Source organism: Pangasianodon hypophthalmus, chromosome 8 (genome assembly GCF_027358585.1).
Source record: "Pangasianodon hypophthalmus isolate fPanHyp1 chromosome 8, fPanHyp1.pri, whole genome shotgun sequence".
NCBI lineage: Eukaryota > Metazoa > Chordata > Actinopteri > Siluriformes > Pangasiidae > Pangasianodon > Pangasianodon hypophthalmus.
In genome coordinates, this window is record NC_069717.1 from 13617788 (window position 1) to 13635561 (window position 17774).

Genomic DNA, 17774 nt, shown 5'->3' on the forward strand with positions numbered 1-17774 from the left:
CACTCACCAGTTTAATTTTTGACATTTGTTCCATAATTTTTAAGATCATGCTTCTTAATAGGTTACAGTTTCATATCCTGTTGTTTAGATAAGTGATATAATTTGCACATTAAGTTTATTTTTATAAAACTAATGACTTCTCCCTCCTTTCAGAAAACCATTTCCTTTGTGATTTAGCCACGGTTCTGTTGTTCCAAAGCTTTTTGTAACTCTGGGTGTCATTTTGGTCTGCTGCGTGGAAGAATTAGTACTCTGGCGCTGACACACTGCTAAGCTGTTCATCAAAATGCCTGAGCACAGTCATGATAGGACATGCCTAGCTGTTATTGTTCTGTGTAATGGTTGGATATTACTGAAGGCACTGCATACTTTCAGCTGTGCGGTTGCAGAAGTTAGTGTCAGCATTGAAAAATTACTCACTGTACCTCATCCCTCCAGCCCTGTTTTTTCAGCAAGTTTATTGAGTTTCCTGGTCAGATGTTTGTTTCATATATATTATTATTTTTAATATTAGATAAGATAATAAAGCTTTTCTTTGGGATGAACATCAAATATTCAAGAGCCCATTATTGTCTGGTGACACGGGTTATCATTTACACACTAGTCTTCCTCCTAAAGAGGGAAGGACTGTGGCTTCAGGCTGCTACTGTCCCACTGTGCTGGCACTGTGCTTTCTCCATCCTCTATTATTGCTTATAGATAATATTTTGTCTGGAAAAGATTCCATGCCGGATAGAAAAGCAAACGCAAGGCAAAATGTGAAATGCAGTACACATATTGCTTTCCATTTGAAATATGAGGACAGTGAGAGGAGATATGAGTGAAAAACAAGCAGCGAATTGCTTTTATGAGAATTAATCCCAGACTTCGCATCAGAAATGAATTCAAAATCCCAACTGCTTTGCATTTTTTCTTTCATCCAGTGTGTTGCAGTAGCGCCACACTGAAATGCAGTCACTGTCTAATCACAACCCCAAGCTGTACATGGAGGTGTGTTTGTAATGAGAGAAAGGGTTAAAGACCTGAAAGTGTTATTTTCCAGGAGACGTTGCCTTCCATATAAAGGAACGCTCTTTATAGTTTCTTATTTGCTTTATTCCTGCTGCAATTATTGTTGAACCTTTAACCATCAAGCTTTACTGCCATCAGAATTACTACAAAAAACATCAAACAAAAAAAAAAGTAACTACATTTGAATGCTCGCCGTGAAGCGTAAACTCTAGCTTTGTGGATAATGAATATATTTCCTTGTAGATCTGCACAGCATCTGTTTGAAAGCTAAGACTGGACCTTGATAGTTTTTCTGTATGCTCAGTATTTTGCAACTGCTGACCATGCCTTTAGTTAATCGATTGTGGTTTGAGGAGCGATTGCAGAAGCAGGGAAGGGAAATGAACTCTGTGAAGTTGGGCTCAAGTTCTCTGTGGCTTCTGCATTGTGCTAGAAGGCTAGATCACTTTTGCTGAATATTCATGAAAAAGGAAATCTCTGAGAAATTAACAGTGGCACGTAAGCAATATAGTAATCTAGAGTTTTAGGTGTTGACTTTGCCTCGAGCATTAATGGAGATATAACTCCATATGACTTCTAGATACAGCAGATGTGTATTATAGGTTTGGAATTATTATTTTTGTCTGCAATGTATACACTAAGCTGCAGAAATACATAATAAACTGCTGTTTTATGTGTTATATGAGTCCTAACCATTAAATACTGGTCACACTCAAAACATCGTTTTGTTGAGATCTGTCTGTATGTAAACAGTGCTTGTGTTTGTTCAGCCTCAGTCATATGACGCAGTGGAGCCGGTGGATGTGGAGGAATTCCTGATGACACAGCTGCGCAGCGGAGATGCCGAGCTCATGCAGGAGCTGGGCGAATTCCCTGATGATGACCTGGAGGTGGATTTAGCGGACAGGGAATGTCGAACTGCCTACCACTCTGTCCCCGAGGAGGGGTAAGTTATGAAATGATTAAGGATGATTTCAAGTCAAGTCAAGTAGCTTTATTGTTATTTCAACCAGCTGGTTAGTACACAGTGAAACGAAACGATGTTCCTCCAGGACCAAGGTGCTACATAAAACAAGCACAGAACTACAGAAGAGTACATGTATTTACATAAAGTGCACAGTGCAAACATGTACAGACATCACAAGACAGTACAAAACTACCAAAACAGACAATGGGCACAGTAAGTTACAGTGCAGCGCTGACTAGTACACAGTACACACTAGTACACAGATTTATTAAAAGCTATTCAAATTTTAAGGACGAAAGTAGTCAAACATTGGCATTTTAATGTGCGTGTAAAGTTTTAAAGAGAAACAGAGCTTGCCAGTGTGTTTAACATCGATGTACAGGAACTCAGATGAAGAGAGATGTTTTGGCTCCGACGTGCCACATATAGTGAATGCCATTTTTAATCCTCCAGATGTACATAAAGTATATAGACGAGTATGTGAACAGTGTCAGATGCATTGCTGCTGCTTCTGAGCATGCACACAAGCCATGTGTCGAGTATAAACCTGGTTCTTCTGCTTCACGTCAGTCTGTATCATATCACGCTGATGGGGATTTCTTTTCTATAACAACAAGCCCTGTCATGTTTTATTCCTTAGTTATCATTTGAGGCTGGACTTTTTGAGAAGGTGTGTCAAGAACGGTGTGTAAGCTAAATCTTGCCACTAGAATTAAAAAAAATGTAGGGTAGTGAAATCTTGGGGTCAAAGAAAATTCATATCCGTTTGTATTAATTCATATCCATTCATGGCCATTTGCACAAAAAGCTTGCGAACTCCTTCTGTAAACCTTTCCTTAGGGCACTTTCATATCTGCCTTGTTTTGTGTGGACCAATCAATCTTTTTTTTTTTTTTTTTTTAACTCCGTTGGCTTTTACAATTGGCTTTTTTGAATACTCCACCCATACTCGGGTGTGCTAAACAAATAAACCTTGTTCCAACAAAACCAGGGGTTTCAGTCCTTGTCCAAGTGAACCATGGTTCACTTTGTTACTGGTGGGATTTCAGTTTCACGAAGTTTCACACCAAAATGATGTCATAAAATGGGCTAAGCACTAACAGCAGAATAAAGTTATAGTCTTTTTTTTTTCTATTTATCTTTTTGGCAAATCATTTTGACAGGACTGTAGTAGTCAGTACGGATTTGCAACATTATGACCACAGAGAATAAAACACACCAAATCTTCAGCAGGTTATTGTGTTAATACTGAAAAATATAGACCTATTCTTCCTGCACAAAATCTCTTTAACATATACATTTATACTATTGCATTTGAAAAATTGATATATTGACTTGAAACTGTGGGTAATGTCCAGGGGTTGATATAACTAGTAGACAAGTATGCACTGGGAGCAAAAAGATTAAAATGTGTGGCAATGATCTGTTCTAACCATGCAAATGTGTACCTATTTTAGACTGTGGAACAAGCTGGCATTAAAAAAATACAACAGAGGTAAATTAAGTAATAATAATAATTTCAACAGATAACGCATTTACTGAAGAAAGCACTTTCTGAACTCGGTATTGAACTGCAGAAACTGCAGCTGTGATGCACCACTGTGCCACCATTAACCTGTATCAGTTAGGTTATATTTATATTATTGTCATTCCGTTTAGCAAGGGTTGTAGCTACTGGCCTAACACATCTATCTGACATGATGTTCAAGCAGAGATTATTAAGTGACTTTTTTGTCATCTGATGAAAAAGTCCAGACTAAGAAGTAAAGGAACTTTTCCAGCAAGTGCTTGAATGATGTTCCCTGGCTAGAAGCTAATGCTGAGTGCACTGAAATTTGGTACAAATTTTGCTGTGCATATCCATATCTTTCCAACCAAAAAAATGTCCGCTACACAGGAGCTAAAAATTAGTTCCATATGAAGATATGAAATAACATAAAGCCATTGATGTAGCTATGAAAAGAGAAATGGCTAGTTGATGCCATCAGTAGATGTGAACGGTGTTGTCAAAATATTCAGTTTTTTGTATAGAAAGAATGTGAGAAAATGGATGTTCTAAAGAGACATGATGAGGAGAAAGTTTGTTGAACAAGGCGAGTTTCAGTTTCCCAGCATCAGGTGATGTGCATGGAGAACCCCTGGTAAAATTTTGGTGGTGGCAATTAGAGAGCAAGTAAGTGTCATCAATTCCAGACATGAAAAACAGATCGTTTCACTGCTTTTTATTAAACTTTCTATATATTGTTAGTATTTTGCGACAGACATCTAATGAATTTCAGCATTCTCGTAATTAGGCAGTGTAAAGCTGTTACACAGTTCATTTTGTTACTTGACAGCTAGTCACTACAGGCTGCCAGTACCTCCTCATGCTGATTCTGACACAAGGAAAGTGGACTTTTTGAGGGAGATTCTTGAATTTTAAATAGATTTGGCAATTTTTTTATTTTCTTTGATCCATCTACCAGGGTCAAGGAGAAGCAGGACCTTCACATTTTTGGAAACACAGTGAAATACAGAAGTATGAGGTCTGCTGTTTGTTTGTTTGTTGAGGTAGACTGTGTTCTGAGGGAAGGCATGCACTTGAAGCAAGCTGAGAAATGTCTGGCAGCCTCTTTGAGTATGATCTGGCCAATATTGTTAATACCAGCAGACCAGGTACTATTCCAACAGTCAATAAGTAGTACCATAGTCTCTCTCACACTGTCTTTAAACAGTGCTGCTTGTGAGAGGGGATTTTCACAGGACCAAGTACAGAAGCTGCTTGTTATACAAGAGCTTGTCTGCACTGATGCACATTCATATTTGTGAGCTGTCCATTGAGACATTTGACCTCAAGCCTGCAGTTGAACTCAGTAGAGACAGTACATAAATCAGGAGAGAAAGAAGCTCATGTCAGATTGAAACTGGAAGTGAAGACGTGATGGTGAATGAGTTGGGTGACTTTTAAATTGGTATGAGTATCACACTATAGACACAGGTACTTATTAGAGCATCTGTGCCAAAAATGACCCAAACTCCTGGTAATATTGACACATTATTATTGGTGGATGGCATTTATTGTAACAGTGGCAAGACCCTGCAATGTGAATCCAACCAGACAAAATGAAAAAGAAGAAAAATATGAATGTGTGCAAATAGAATAAGTATGATAAACAAACTTGGATGTATTTATCCTTGGCTCAAAATATGTTGTTCAGAATAAAGGCATTATGATTGTGTCAAACATGTGGCTTATATAAAGGGAATAGACTGAAAAAAACAATAGAAGCGTGTTAGTAAGGTTTTGTGCCACGATGAGCTGCCAGAAAAGCTTCAATGAGCACAGTCTCTGGAACTGCACAGGAGGAATGAGCACCATTCTTCCAAACATATTCCCACAGTTGGTGATGTTAACAGAGTGCACTGTCTAACAGTTTGCTCCAAAGTCTTCCATAGATGTTCAATTGAGTTGAGTTTGTCATCTGATGCATGTGAAGGCCATAGCATGTTATTTACATCAATTTCATACTCATCAAAACATTCAGTGAGCTCTCGTGCTCTGTAGATGTGGACATTGTCTTCCTGGAAGAGACTCCACGCCCAGCAGGATAGAAATGTTTAATTACAGGATAAAGGTGCAGTGACTCATCCCTTTAAGGGGACGAGTGGACAAAACCAACAGAGCTACCAGTTTTAAGTTTAATTTGTCACTTGTCTGTATATTTTCTCGATTAAAAATATTTCTTATTAGCAGTGTATGTAATACATGTCTGTAGCCCCAAAAGATCAGAACAAATTTCTTAAGAAATTTGCATGAGAGCATGAAGAAAGTATGAAATGTGTGTAAGAGTTTATGTATTTTTTGTGTGCAGGGTGGAACTGGATCCCCATGTGAGAGACTGTGTGCAAAGTTACACTCAGCCTTGGCTAGTGGTCAACAGAAGGTGAGCTGCTGTGTAGTTAAATTATGTTTGATTACATTTACGTTCATGCATAAATTATAAGTTCCTGTTACCTATGTCTTATGATGCAATGAAGCTGGTCAGTGTTTGAACTCAGATTCTGTTGAAATGGACAAAAAAATGGACATGGCTGTATTTGCTCTGTGTGGCTTTTATACAGATGCCAAGGGGATGGATGGAGTGCGTACTCGGAGAGGACAGGCTTTCACAAACTACTTCAGAAGCAAATATTCGAGTCTGACGTCCAACCAGAGAAACAGGAGCAACCGGTAAATGCAGTAATTTCTGCTGTTGTTTTGTCTTTGATAATGCTACATTTACGAGGTCAGATATGACCTCACTTGTGCATTTAATACTCGTAAAACAAGGGAGGATTGAAGGGAGTCTTAATTTGAGGCAGGGAGTGAGAGAGACATATAAAAAGAAAGAGGTTCAGAAGGTTGAAGGAAGAGAGGGACAGAACAGGGGAACTTTCCCACAGCTCTTTGGCTCTGTACCACCTTTTAATTTGAAGCCAGGGCTACAATGAAGCATGAATATTCATTCAGTTAGAGCCAGTTCCTTTTGGTCCAGCCCTGGCTTGCCAAGTCTTAATTAGCCAAACCAAAGCTGCTGCTTTCAAAGCATGTATTTTTGATGAGTCAGACTTACGGGATTCCCTCTAAGGTTATTTAACAGTCTGTTGTGGTAGCACAAGGCACAGTAGCCCAACTCAAATTTATATAAAACTAATTATCAATGTTTGGGAATATCTGTGATACCCAGGGTAGAGACCATCCACATTGTTTTCATAATCAGAGATTAAACTGTTTCACCATGACAGTGCCCCTGTGTACAAAGCGAGGGCCATAAAGACATGGTTTGCCAAGGTTGGGCACAGAGCCCTGACCTCAACCCCAACGAACACCTCTGAGATCTTTGACTATGCCCCAGGCTTCCTCACCTGATGCTCTTGTAGCTGAATGAGCATAAATTCCCAGTATCATATTCGAAATCCTAGTGGAAATTTTTCCCAGAAGAGTGGAGGCTGTTATAACAGCACAGATGGAACCAACTCCACCCTAATGCCCATGGTTTGGGTGTGATGGACAGATGTCCACATACTTTTGGCCATATACCATAACTTTCCTGCTATAAGTAACAGTCATGTCGTGGTTAAGATTTCGTCAGCCATTCATCATAGGATCGAGGATCGAGATAGGATCCAGAGCCTATCCCAGGAACACTGGGCATGAGGTGGGAATACTGTCTGGATGGGAGTTTCCATTATAAGGCACAATTAGAAGGCACCATGCAAACACATTCACACACTTATTCACACCTAAGGGCAATTTAGCAATGCCACCCCCGCAGTTAACCATATAGAGAGAAAATAAAGACCCAAGCCAGACTGAAATATCTATTACGTGTGATGTGAGGAAATAACACCACATCTCATACCCAAAACATTGGCCAACAACATGCTGATTTTTATCTCAAGGGCACAAGCGTGAAGTGCTACGTGATCACATGTTCATAGCTTGTTCATTTCTCTTAGTCTGTTTTAATGCATTAATTATTAGTGTTATTATGTTATGTTGTGTTAGTTACCATTTTTCAGCCCAGGGAATAAAAACATGGAACTGGGCAGCGCATTGGGGGTTTTCCTAGCTATTTATGATTTTCCTAGCCATTTAGAATTTATGATTTGTTCACCCCTGTGTAATGTTTTAAAGTTGAAGAGTTGAAGCTAAGTTGCTGTTTCTTAAATAAATTCATAGATTAAAAAAAAAAGGATTTATTTCTGTTGTGTTTTTCATGATTTTTTGTTTTATTTTGTTAAAAAGCAAAATTGTCCTTTTCTTGTTGCATTAAGGTAACTGGTTCCAATCTTGTAAAATGAATTATGTAATTTTTTTGCTGCTTCTCTGATCCTCAGGTGAAGTCTCCGTCTTTGGCAGTGTTATGTGATGACGACAGCGCTCGCAGCACTCTCACCTCCTCTGATTTTGACCTCCGGGGCCTTCAGCCGGACCCTCGTCTTGACAACCTCCTGCAGTTCAGTAACTCTGAGGAGCTTGACCGCTTTAACCTTGAAGCCAGACAGAACAACCGCCATCCTGAACTTTTCGCTCTCTATCCACCTACTGATGAGGTGAGCTACGAGGATGCCTTTTTGAGCAACTAGTACTAAGTAAGGGTGTCGACCAACTTTAGAACTACATACATTAAAGCTATGTATCTGTGTGTAATTTTCCACTGACAGGACATATTAGGACCTAGTTGAGATTAATTATAGGCTGACTTGTCTGGGAGTTATTGAGGTTTGGATTAAACCCATTCAATTCAAGCGAGCAGTCTAATAAGCTAATAACAAACATATCAGCTTTGATAATGGTGGGTTGTGATTTCCAGCACTGTAACAAACAACAAACAATAAAATACACATCCCCTGTCTTTGCTTCACAGACACCACTTTGAAAAGCATTTAATCTAATTTAATTCATGAAACTAATGAAACACGTTAGGAGCCAAGAAAACAATAAACTGTCCAGTGTTTAAGGATTTGTATTTGAATGTTAATGAGAGCTGATTGTTTCTCTCTACAGGAAGATGCAGTGGAAATTCGTCCCATTCCTGACTGTCCAAAGGAGCACATGGGCCTCAGGATGCTAGTGCGATGCCAGGCCATCAAGTAATCCCTCTCTTTGCTGTAATTGGAGTTTCTGACTCCAAGCATTCAAAATTGGGCTGAGGTACTCAGCCATTATGCTTTAAATAACAGGATCTTTAACCTTAAATAAAGGCCACAGAGCTTTACCACTTCTTTTTTGGATCTCGCCTATATGGCACACCTATTGTTGACATCCAATTTGGCGGCCGCAGCTGTAATAAAACAGTTTTGCTGATTTCAGTACCTCTCTTCAGATTTCACAAGCCATCTGTTACTGTGCTTGCATTGCACAGTGCATTGTTTTAGTGAGATTATATTATTGAGGTATGAGGCTGTGCAGCTGTCAGAGGGACCATGATTTATTTATAAGCCTGTGCTTTTGTGCTTTTGTCCTCTCAGGTTTGAAATTGAGATCGAGCCCATTTTTGCCACCATGGCCTTGTATGACCTGAAAGAAAAGAAGAAGGTCAGTATTTGCTTGGCGCCACTTTCTACGTGGATGTCTTTCTAAAGACTATTGATCAGGACTGCCATTAGATATGCACCGACCATTGAAGAATAGTGACTGTGTTCTCTGTGTGAGCTTCTTAATCTAGATTACGGTTCTCTGTTCTCAGCACTGTCTGCCTAAATTCACTGCGTGATAGATCCAGTCACATTTATTCTTCATTAGACATATCCCTAATAAGAACTTCCATACTGAGATAACAGCAGATTGTGAGAATTTGATTTCAGTAACTATTAAACAGCCTTGTTTTGTCTTTTTGTTGAACATAAGCACAATAGATGTCTCTGTTTATTTCTTCCAGTGTGCTCCACTTTCTCTCAACGTTATTACCCCTGCTGTTTTTCATTACACTTGCTGTGAACAGTTTTGCATTTTGAAATAGCTTGGGAGCAATGTGCATTTCCTTCTCTAGCAGTCTGAACTGAATTTCACTCTGCATTTCTTTCTGCATAAAATGAATAGACAACAGATGTCACATTAGACATCGATTTCCCAAAGTACTGCATTAATCATCCTTTACAAGTTTAAAGCACACGTTTGACAGGACTCGTAATTAAGTGCTAAATCTGGACATTATATATCTGGATGCTTGATCCTGCACTGACAATGGAGAGAATTTGGGATAGCAGGAAGCATCTTTGGCAGATTTGATATTCAATTCAGTTCAATTTTATTTATATAGCATTTTGAATAATGGACATTGTCACAAAGAAGCCCTACAGAATTCCAGATACGGTTTCAGATTTAGATCCCTAATGAGCAAGCTGGAGGTGACCTTGGCAAGGAAAAACTCTCTGAGATGACATGAGGAAGAAACCTTGAGAGGAACCAGACTCAAAAGAGAACCCATCCTCTTCTGGGTGACGCCAGATAGTGTGATTATAAGTCATTACTTTTCCACAGCTGTATACTATAGAGTCAAGCAGTGCTAGGTCTGTTGAAAGGATCTTCAGTACGAGTTCTAACTTCAAATCTATAGTATCCAAGTGAACTTAAACACTTTCTAATGGATGAGACTTGAGCAGAAATTGTTTTTAGTAAGTGCAATCATTAGGCTGTTCGGAGCAATCCTTAAAACAGAATCAAGGAACGGGAACTAGGGTCAAAACCAGGAAGTACGCAGAAGGATAGAACTCAGAACTTGGGAAACAGAGATTGGACTTAAAGTAACAAATTTTCATTGAGATTTCCATGAGGCATTGACACAACAAAGTATAAATAGACAAACCAATCAGAGCTAAATACAGAACAGGTCAGCGTAACCAGGAGACAAACCAATGAGAGGACGGGGCAGAGACAAGACTAGAACATAAACCAAAACAAACACGAGCACATGGCATTCATTGCCATGGAAACGGCGACGCAACGGCGACGCAAAACCTCGACGATCACAAAACAGTGTGACTTAATGGCATTATATATTTACCAACAAATATTGTTGAAAGGCCAGGGAAGGAGAAAGGCCTGTGCACATCTGTTTTTTCCCCATTATCATTATCAAATAATGCCTGTTTTCTTTTGGCCTATTCAGCTTTTGGATTTGAAACAACAGTTTAATCTCCAGAGATCATTTGTTCTACTACTGACTAATACTGTTTATGTTAAGTAGCATACATGGTGCCTAGATTTTTAATTCATTCAATAGTGATTTTTGAAGATGTCAGACATGAAGCTGTAATTTAGCATCCGGCACAGAGCATTGTAATGAATCTATACTCAAATTGTAGTTCATACCTACACAGCAAGACATCAAACTACCACATCATTTATTTTAAATATTATTTTGTTGCATTGGTAATAATCAGTGGAGAATTGTGCAGTGAAGTTTAAAGGTTAATGTGATCGTATTCTATTAGATTTCAGAGAACTTCCACTGTGATCTAAACACAGATCAAATGAAAGGCTTACTGCGCTCCCACACCCCTAGTGTTGACATCTCCACACTGGCAAAGGCTGCCATTTTCTCCATCTCCTACCCTTCTCCAGACATCTACCTGGTCATTAAGGTAATGCAACTGCATCTCCACTTACCCACACCTCCAAATGGTGAGGAATTTATTAGATTTTGCCTTCTACACAGAGATTTTGATCATGAAGATTATTACTATAGGTGGCTCCAGCTATAGTGATAATGATATATTGATATTATAGATGATGATGATGATGATGATGACAGTAATGTTTCTCTATATGACAGTTAGAGAAAGTCCTGCAGCAGGGGGACATTGGAGATTGTGCAGAACCATACATAGGAATGAGTGAGAGCACCAAGGTGATGACTGTGAAAACAGATTCCAGAAACATAAAGTAATATAAACTGCTTTACCTCTTAAATGCATCTCGTCTCTTATCCTTTACCGCTCTCTCCTTTAGAACAAAGACAAACTGGAGAAGCTTCGAAGTCAGGCAGAGAACTTCTGTCAGAGGTTGGGTCGGTACAGGATGCCCTTCGCCTTTGGTACAGCCAACATCATGAGTGCGATCAGCACACCCACACTGGATCGTGACATGACCGACTCAGATAGCATCAATGGTAATATCATCAAGGCCATGGCAGGTTGAATGGAGCAAAAAAACAAAAAACAAAAGGAACATTAAAAGAAATATGAATGCCTCTTGATAAGGGTTTATGTAACTCATCAGTGCAACTCATGTCGTAAGATAGAAGCAGGTCTAATGTATAACTTATGGAACTGAAGATGTTTTGATATCATAATTCAGATTTGCACTTCCTAAAAAAACAGATTATATCCAAGTGGATAATGTCATATGGATACTGTATTATCAACTGCAGCTGTAATCATAAAGCCTGTTCTGTGCTAATCCCAGTCCTCTCATTTAGAATATACTCATCCTTTCAACACACTACTGTTTGTCTTTATAATATACAGCTTTAGAAGAGCAATGATTTATAATCCTACTATTCGGTTTCACCCAGAACTGGTTCATTTCAAGGTTTCTTTTTCATGTTTTCATAGGGAGCTTTTCTTGCCACTGCTGCCTCTGTCTTGCTCATTATTTAAACCTAATTCATGATCTCTGTAAATCTGCTTTACAGCATTGTCTATTTAACTGAATTGAATTCTGACTTGTAAATTATAGTATACTGGTTTGGTGACTCATTTTATTTGCTTGCGCCAGGCAAGAACAATATGGATAAGAAGGCTTACCTGCCCAGACGCAACTCAGAGAGGTTCACCACCCTGGAGGACCAGTCCAACCTGTCCAGCTTCAAACCTGCCATCATAACCATTCAGTCCATTTTCAAACAGGTCAGCTCAATGAGTGGTCACTGTTTTGTGTTTGTTCTAATTGTGTAGCACATTTCACAGCACTTGTGTAGTGCTTGATTATGTCCAAGATATTAAGGCTTCCTACTAAATCTGTGTTTAGAAAAATATTTGGAGTTCTGCTCATCCTTTTTGTGTTGACCCTAAACCAGCTCAGGGCCACATTTTTCACATTTTAAAGATAAAGTTCAATAACCTTGCTAACACAGTTTAAAGTGATGCATTGCAGAATTCCTTCTCCCAGTTGCAGAGATGAGTAACTGTTTATTTTTTAAGAGCGTGGATACATGTGTGACGTGCAGCGTTTGGTCCGAGTTGATTTAAGAGAACACAGTGAGGATTTGATGCCAAAATTGCACACATTGTTATTCAGGGTTACTTAAACCTAGTTTTCATGCGTGATATTAACTTGAGCAAGGCGCAGTATTAAGTCCAGTGCCACTGTCTGACAATTTGATGTAACCACGATATGTCATGCTGAAATTTTGGGCTGTAAATACACACAAAAAAAAAAAATTATGGAATTGCATTTGAAGCCAATATTAAATACATAAATATGACATTATTAAGCAGTTAAAGGTATTCTCTCTTTAAAGTGCACAAAAAGGTTTCTCCACACAAGAGACAGCATCTTAAATAGACATTACTTATATCAAGAACCAAATTGTGTGTGGATAAACTTAAAAACGAACTTAATGTCAGCCATAAACATAGCAGATGAATGCTCTGTCAGCAAATCCTTGAAACTGTGGGCGTGGTTTCTTTACATCGAAATAACAAAAACATTTGTATTATTTTATTAGTTAATAATGAATAATTATTTGATAAAACATTGTGATAAATTAGCCTGCATGCTGTGCAAACATTATGAGTCCATGACCTTGATTTAGTGTCTTGTGTCTTCATTAAGTTGTACACACAAATAACTGTTGGAGAATGAAATACATAAAACATAAAACGCTAAAAAATAGGATGTGCCGGAGCAAGTGCTATTATATAAGTTTCAAACTAATAAGGATGGAAGCCATATTGTTAAAGCAATTTTGCACTGATTAATGCGATTATTACAACAAGGACTATTCATGCAGCAATATTTTGGCAGTACACTGGACTCCTATTACATATTTATTTAAGTATTTGCCATTTTCTTATTCATATATCATTGTATTAATCAGTTTTATTGATTTTTTTTTCTTTCTTTTGTTATATTGCATTACATTTGACAGCAAAGGAAGTAATTCTATATCCTTCTTCAGCTTGCATTTTCTATCCTGGATTGTTTTCAGGCTTAAAGGCAGGTGATATAAGGTAACCTTGTAGCAATCTCTGTGGCGTGAACTACACGCAGGCGTTTTGCATAATCTGAACGGCGCGCCCAGAAAATTGACTTAGGCATGTGCGTAATCAGACTCTGAATATGCATAACTTTCCTGCGTAAATATTGACACAACTTTTGGATTAAGTCGCCAACTTACGCCAACAACTCTGAATACGGCCCTTTGTGTACTGATGTAATGAATGATTCAGACTAGCTGTTTGGGTCTGTTTGCAGGAAGGGGAGCGTCTCAGTGATGAAGACTTATTTAAGTTCCTGGCTGACGTAAAGAGGACGTCCACTATTCAGCGACGGGTCAAGATAATACCAGGTGATGTCCGTCTTCAAACGCTTTCAGATTGTTCCAGTATGCCATTTGCATTGCACTAAAACTGTGTCTTCCCTGTGACGTCATTTGGAAGCCAGATGCCAGAACTGAGATGAATGATTTAAGAATAGATTTCATGCTTTGAGTGTTTTTTGTATTTCTGTTTGATCTGGCAGGCTTTCTGAAGGTAGAGGTGACCCCAGTGCCAGATACAGTGATGCCATGTCTGTCTCCTGAGCTTATCCCCATTAAACCTGTATCAGAGAAAAACCTGCGACCTATCAAAGAATTGCTTGAGTTTCCGTCCAACGATGTCTACGTCCCTCACTGCATATACAGGTCAATCTATACCTTTGACTGTGAACCTTTTCACCTTTTGCTCTCTGTACTGCATATCTGTTATTACAGATAACACTCATGGTATTGGTATGTTGAAGACAGTTGCTGTCATGTGACTGTTTAGCTTTGGATTTCACCCTCATAGTATACACCAAGTAAATTTGTCACTTTTACTTCATTAAGTGCATATAGTCTCTGGATTTCCACCAAATGACTGGAGGACTAATTCACATTCCCATGACAGAAGCTTAGTTCAGGATTCTAGAGCAGCGGTTCTCAAGCATTTTGCACCAGGGACCCCTTTAGGTCTAAAATAAATTCCATGGACCCCTCCAGCCCAGATTTATTTTATGAACTATTCAACTATTATGATCATTATTCAAATGTGTACAATAATATTCTGGCTATTTATTAGAGCTTTCTATTTCCGAACTTTACACTGACATAACAGGTCCATGTTGACATTATTTATGAGCTGACTTGTTTTTCAGTTAGTAAGGTTTGGATTAAACCCATTTAATTCAAGTGACGAGTAAAACAGGCTGATATGTCTAAGAACTTAATAATAAACACAACAATGATAGTGATGGTGGTTTGGTGTGTAAAAAATGTAAAAATTACCCATTGAGGGTCCCTGTAGAATGATGGATAAAGAGAAGTAAGATAAGCATTCTTTGAATACTGGGTGATTACTGCCATCTAGTGTTAAATTATTACACTGCTGCAGTGGCTAAATGACCTCAGAATAGCAAAGGATCCTATAACTTCACCCACCAAACCACCATTAAGGATTTAATGTGACAGAATTGCTTTTTATAAGCTTATTCATCTACTAACCTTTGTTCTCTCCCTGTTTCATTTGCAGAAACCTGCTGTTTGTGTATCCTCAGAGGCTCAACTTTGGCCATCGAACGTTGACATCTGCCAAGAATATTACCATAAAGATCCAGTTCATGAATGGAGAGGAGCCACTGCCTGTGAGTACACCAAAACGCACACACTTGGATGTGTAAAGAAAACGTAACATGTTTACATGTCAGTACATATCACACATGTCATATTTGCAGACTTGTACAAGAGTCCTGATATTTATTTATCTTTATATTTATAATAAAATTTTCAGGACAGGACACAGAAACAATGCAATAGCGTATGTACAGTTGTGTGCAAAACTATGCATTCTGCATTAGTCATGGATTAAAACTGAAAACAGTAGATGTACTTTACAATTTATCAATAAAAAGAATTCCAAAAAATTTTAAAATCAGATGTGTATATATTTAGCAGGAAAACTACAGTTCAAAATATAAGGCAAAATTAACAGGAAGGTAGTGAGAAAGGGACAAAAAAACATATGAAATATCAGAGAATATTTGTCACATTCATCGATGGGAAATGCAAACTTTTGAACTGATAACTATTACTGTCTTTGCATATAGTAGTTGTGATGATGATGAAACATCTGTGAAACTAAGCACACTAAATGTCTTGTTGCCATAAAGTACAATTCTTTGTCATCTTCATTTTTAATGCATTTTGCGTTTGCATGCTAACTAACCGATTACTAATACTTTCTAAAAGCTAGCCCTGTGTCCATTTCTCTATCAAGGTTATATTTGGGAAATCAAGTGGTCCAGAGTTTCTCTCAGAGATCTACACCCCAGTCACCTACCATAACAAGTGAGACTGCCCATGCAGAACTGCATATTGTGTAATAATATATTTAATTTAATGTCCTACAAAGTGTGCAAAGTCATGAGACTTATGTGGGTATGCAGATCTCCAGATTTTTATGAAGAGGTGAAGATCCGGCTGCCGGCTCGTCTGACCGAGAGACACCACCTGCTCTTCTCCTTCTTCCACATCAGCTGCCAGCAGAAGCAGAACCAGAGCGGCAGCGTGGAGACTCTCATCGGATACTCAGTGCGTCTTTCAGCAGTTGCACAGCTTTTTTACTTTAGAACATCTGCTCCAATTACAGACGACACGCATGGAAAAGGCATTAGTAAATTGGTCTAAGAGGGAATGATGAAGTAGTTTGGCCTGCATTGTTATTAGTAATACTTTTGAGAGATGAAATGTTTGAAATATGATGAATATGGTTTGACAAAATTGCATTAGCTTTTCATAACCCATAAAATCAAAGCGTATCTTTGTAGAAGACCGAATCATTCATTTGTTTAACGCTAATCAGTCACTTGAAGATCACAGCTGAGGATTGCTGCTAAGTGAGGGCTGTGTTGTGTTTCGCCTGCAGTGGTTACCTATGCTCAATAATGAAAGGCTGCAGATGGGAGCTTTCTGTTTGCCCATTGTTCTTGAACGTCTTCCTGTGAACTACTTGCTACATTCTCCTGAGGTACAGTAACCCAATTCACTGCTGGCATGATATTTTAAAGAACTTGTTTCATTCCTGTAATACACTTTGAATCAGTGGTCATGCTTATGTCAGTATATGTCTAATGTCACTGTGGCTGAATTTTGCAAACAGCCAAAAAGATGAAAGATCTGTTTTATTTCTGCCTATAACATACTTTGACACCTCAATTTTAAGAAAAAATAAGTATATTTCACCAAAACTAGGATCTTGCCTTTGCTATCTTCCTGAAAAGGTCATACTGGGTAAGGAGCCAGTTTAATAATAACTGTGGTGATAAAAAAAAAAAGTCTAAAACCTTGCTAACTAGGTGTGACTTCCTCCCACAGTAACTGAATGTCAGGCTTTGATCAAGTTGGTGGATAGGTATGTGCTTTAGCAAAAAGGACATAAGCCTAATCACTTCAGTTTGTAATCAGATACCAATAGGCAAAATGTCTGTAATGCACCTGAGCTGCAGTAGGAACTGAATCTTTTAAATGCGATTTTTTTCGTTTTCTCCTTTGGAGGTATCCAGACTTTAAAATGATATTAATTTACTTCTAGTTGAGATACAATAAAAAAACATATTTCATTTCAGGAGAACATGTAGTTTTCAGAACTATATGTAGTAGAAAATGTCAAAGAATTCACAGTGTTTAGGGTTTCAGGGATTCAGTATAAATAAATATGAGCTCTGATTCTTTCTCTGCAGAAATTGCCAATCCAGGTTCCACCAGTCAAGTGGATTGATGGTCATAAAGGAATTTTCAGCTTGGAAATTAAGGCTGTGTCTTCAGTTCATACACAGGTGTGTAACACATACATGCAGATTCTTAATTTAATTTTTTCTTAGATTTTAAGGAATGTTTGCTTACCTTTTGTTTTTAAAAATCATTCTCACATATGTCTTAATGGCTAACACGTCACATTAGGCGATACACACAGTAGGGCAGCGGTGGCTGAACGGTTACGGCTCTGGGTTACTGATCTGAAGGTTCAAGCCCCAGCACTGTCAAGCTGCTGCTGTTGGGCCCTTGAGCAAGGCCCTTAACCACATCTGCTC

At 38.4% G+C, this 17774-nt stretch overlaps 1 protein-coding gene across 2 annotated transcripts in view; it reads left to right on the forward strand.

Moving 5' to 3' along the window:
- Positions 1-17774, forward strand: part of dock8 (dedicator of cytokinesis 8) — a 58574-nt gene that overhangs the window by 14326 nt on the left and 26474 nt on the right. For both annotated transcript variants that reach the window (XM_026913277.3, XM_026913286.3), the window contains 17 exons: positions 1782-1957; positions 5830-5901; positions 6080-6188; positions 7838-8053; positions 8508-8593; positions 8972-9038; positions 10937-11086; positions 11278-11352; positions 11454-11613; positions 12222-12352; positions 13923-14016; positions 14190-14352; positions 15218-15329; positions 15962-16032; positions 16131-16275; positions 16610-16711; positions 17424-17519. In XM_026913277.3, coding sequence (XP_026769078.2) covers positions 1782-1957; positions 5830-5901; positions 6080-6188; positions 7838-8053; positions 8508-8593; positions 8972-9038; positions 10937-11086; positions 11278-11352; positions 11454-11613; positions 12222-12352; positions 13923-14016; positions 14190-14352; positions 15218-15329; positions 15962-16032; positions 16131-16275; positions 16610-16711; positions 17424-17519 — 2025 coding nt within the window. The remainder of the gene's footprint in view (positions 1-1781; positions 1958-5829; positions 5902-6079; positions 6189-7837; positions 8054-8507; positions 8594-8971; positions 9039-10936; positions 11087-11277; positions 11353-11453; positions 11614-12221; positions 12353-13922; positions 14017-14189; positions 14353-15217; positions 15330-15961; positions 16033-16130; positions 16276-16609; positions 16712-17423; positions 17520-17774) is intronic.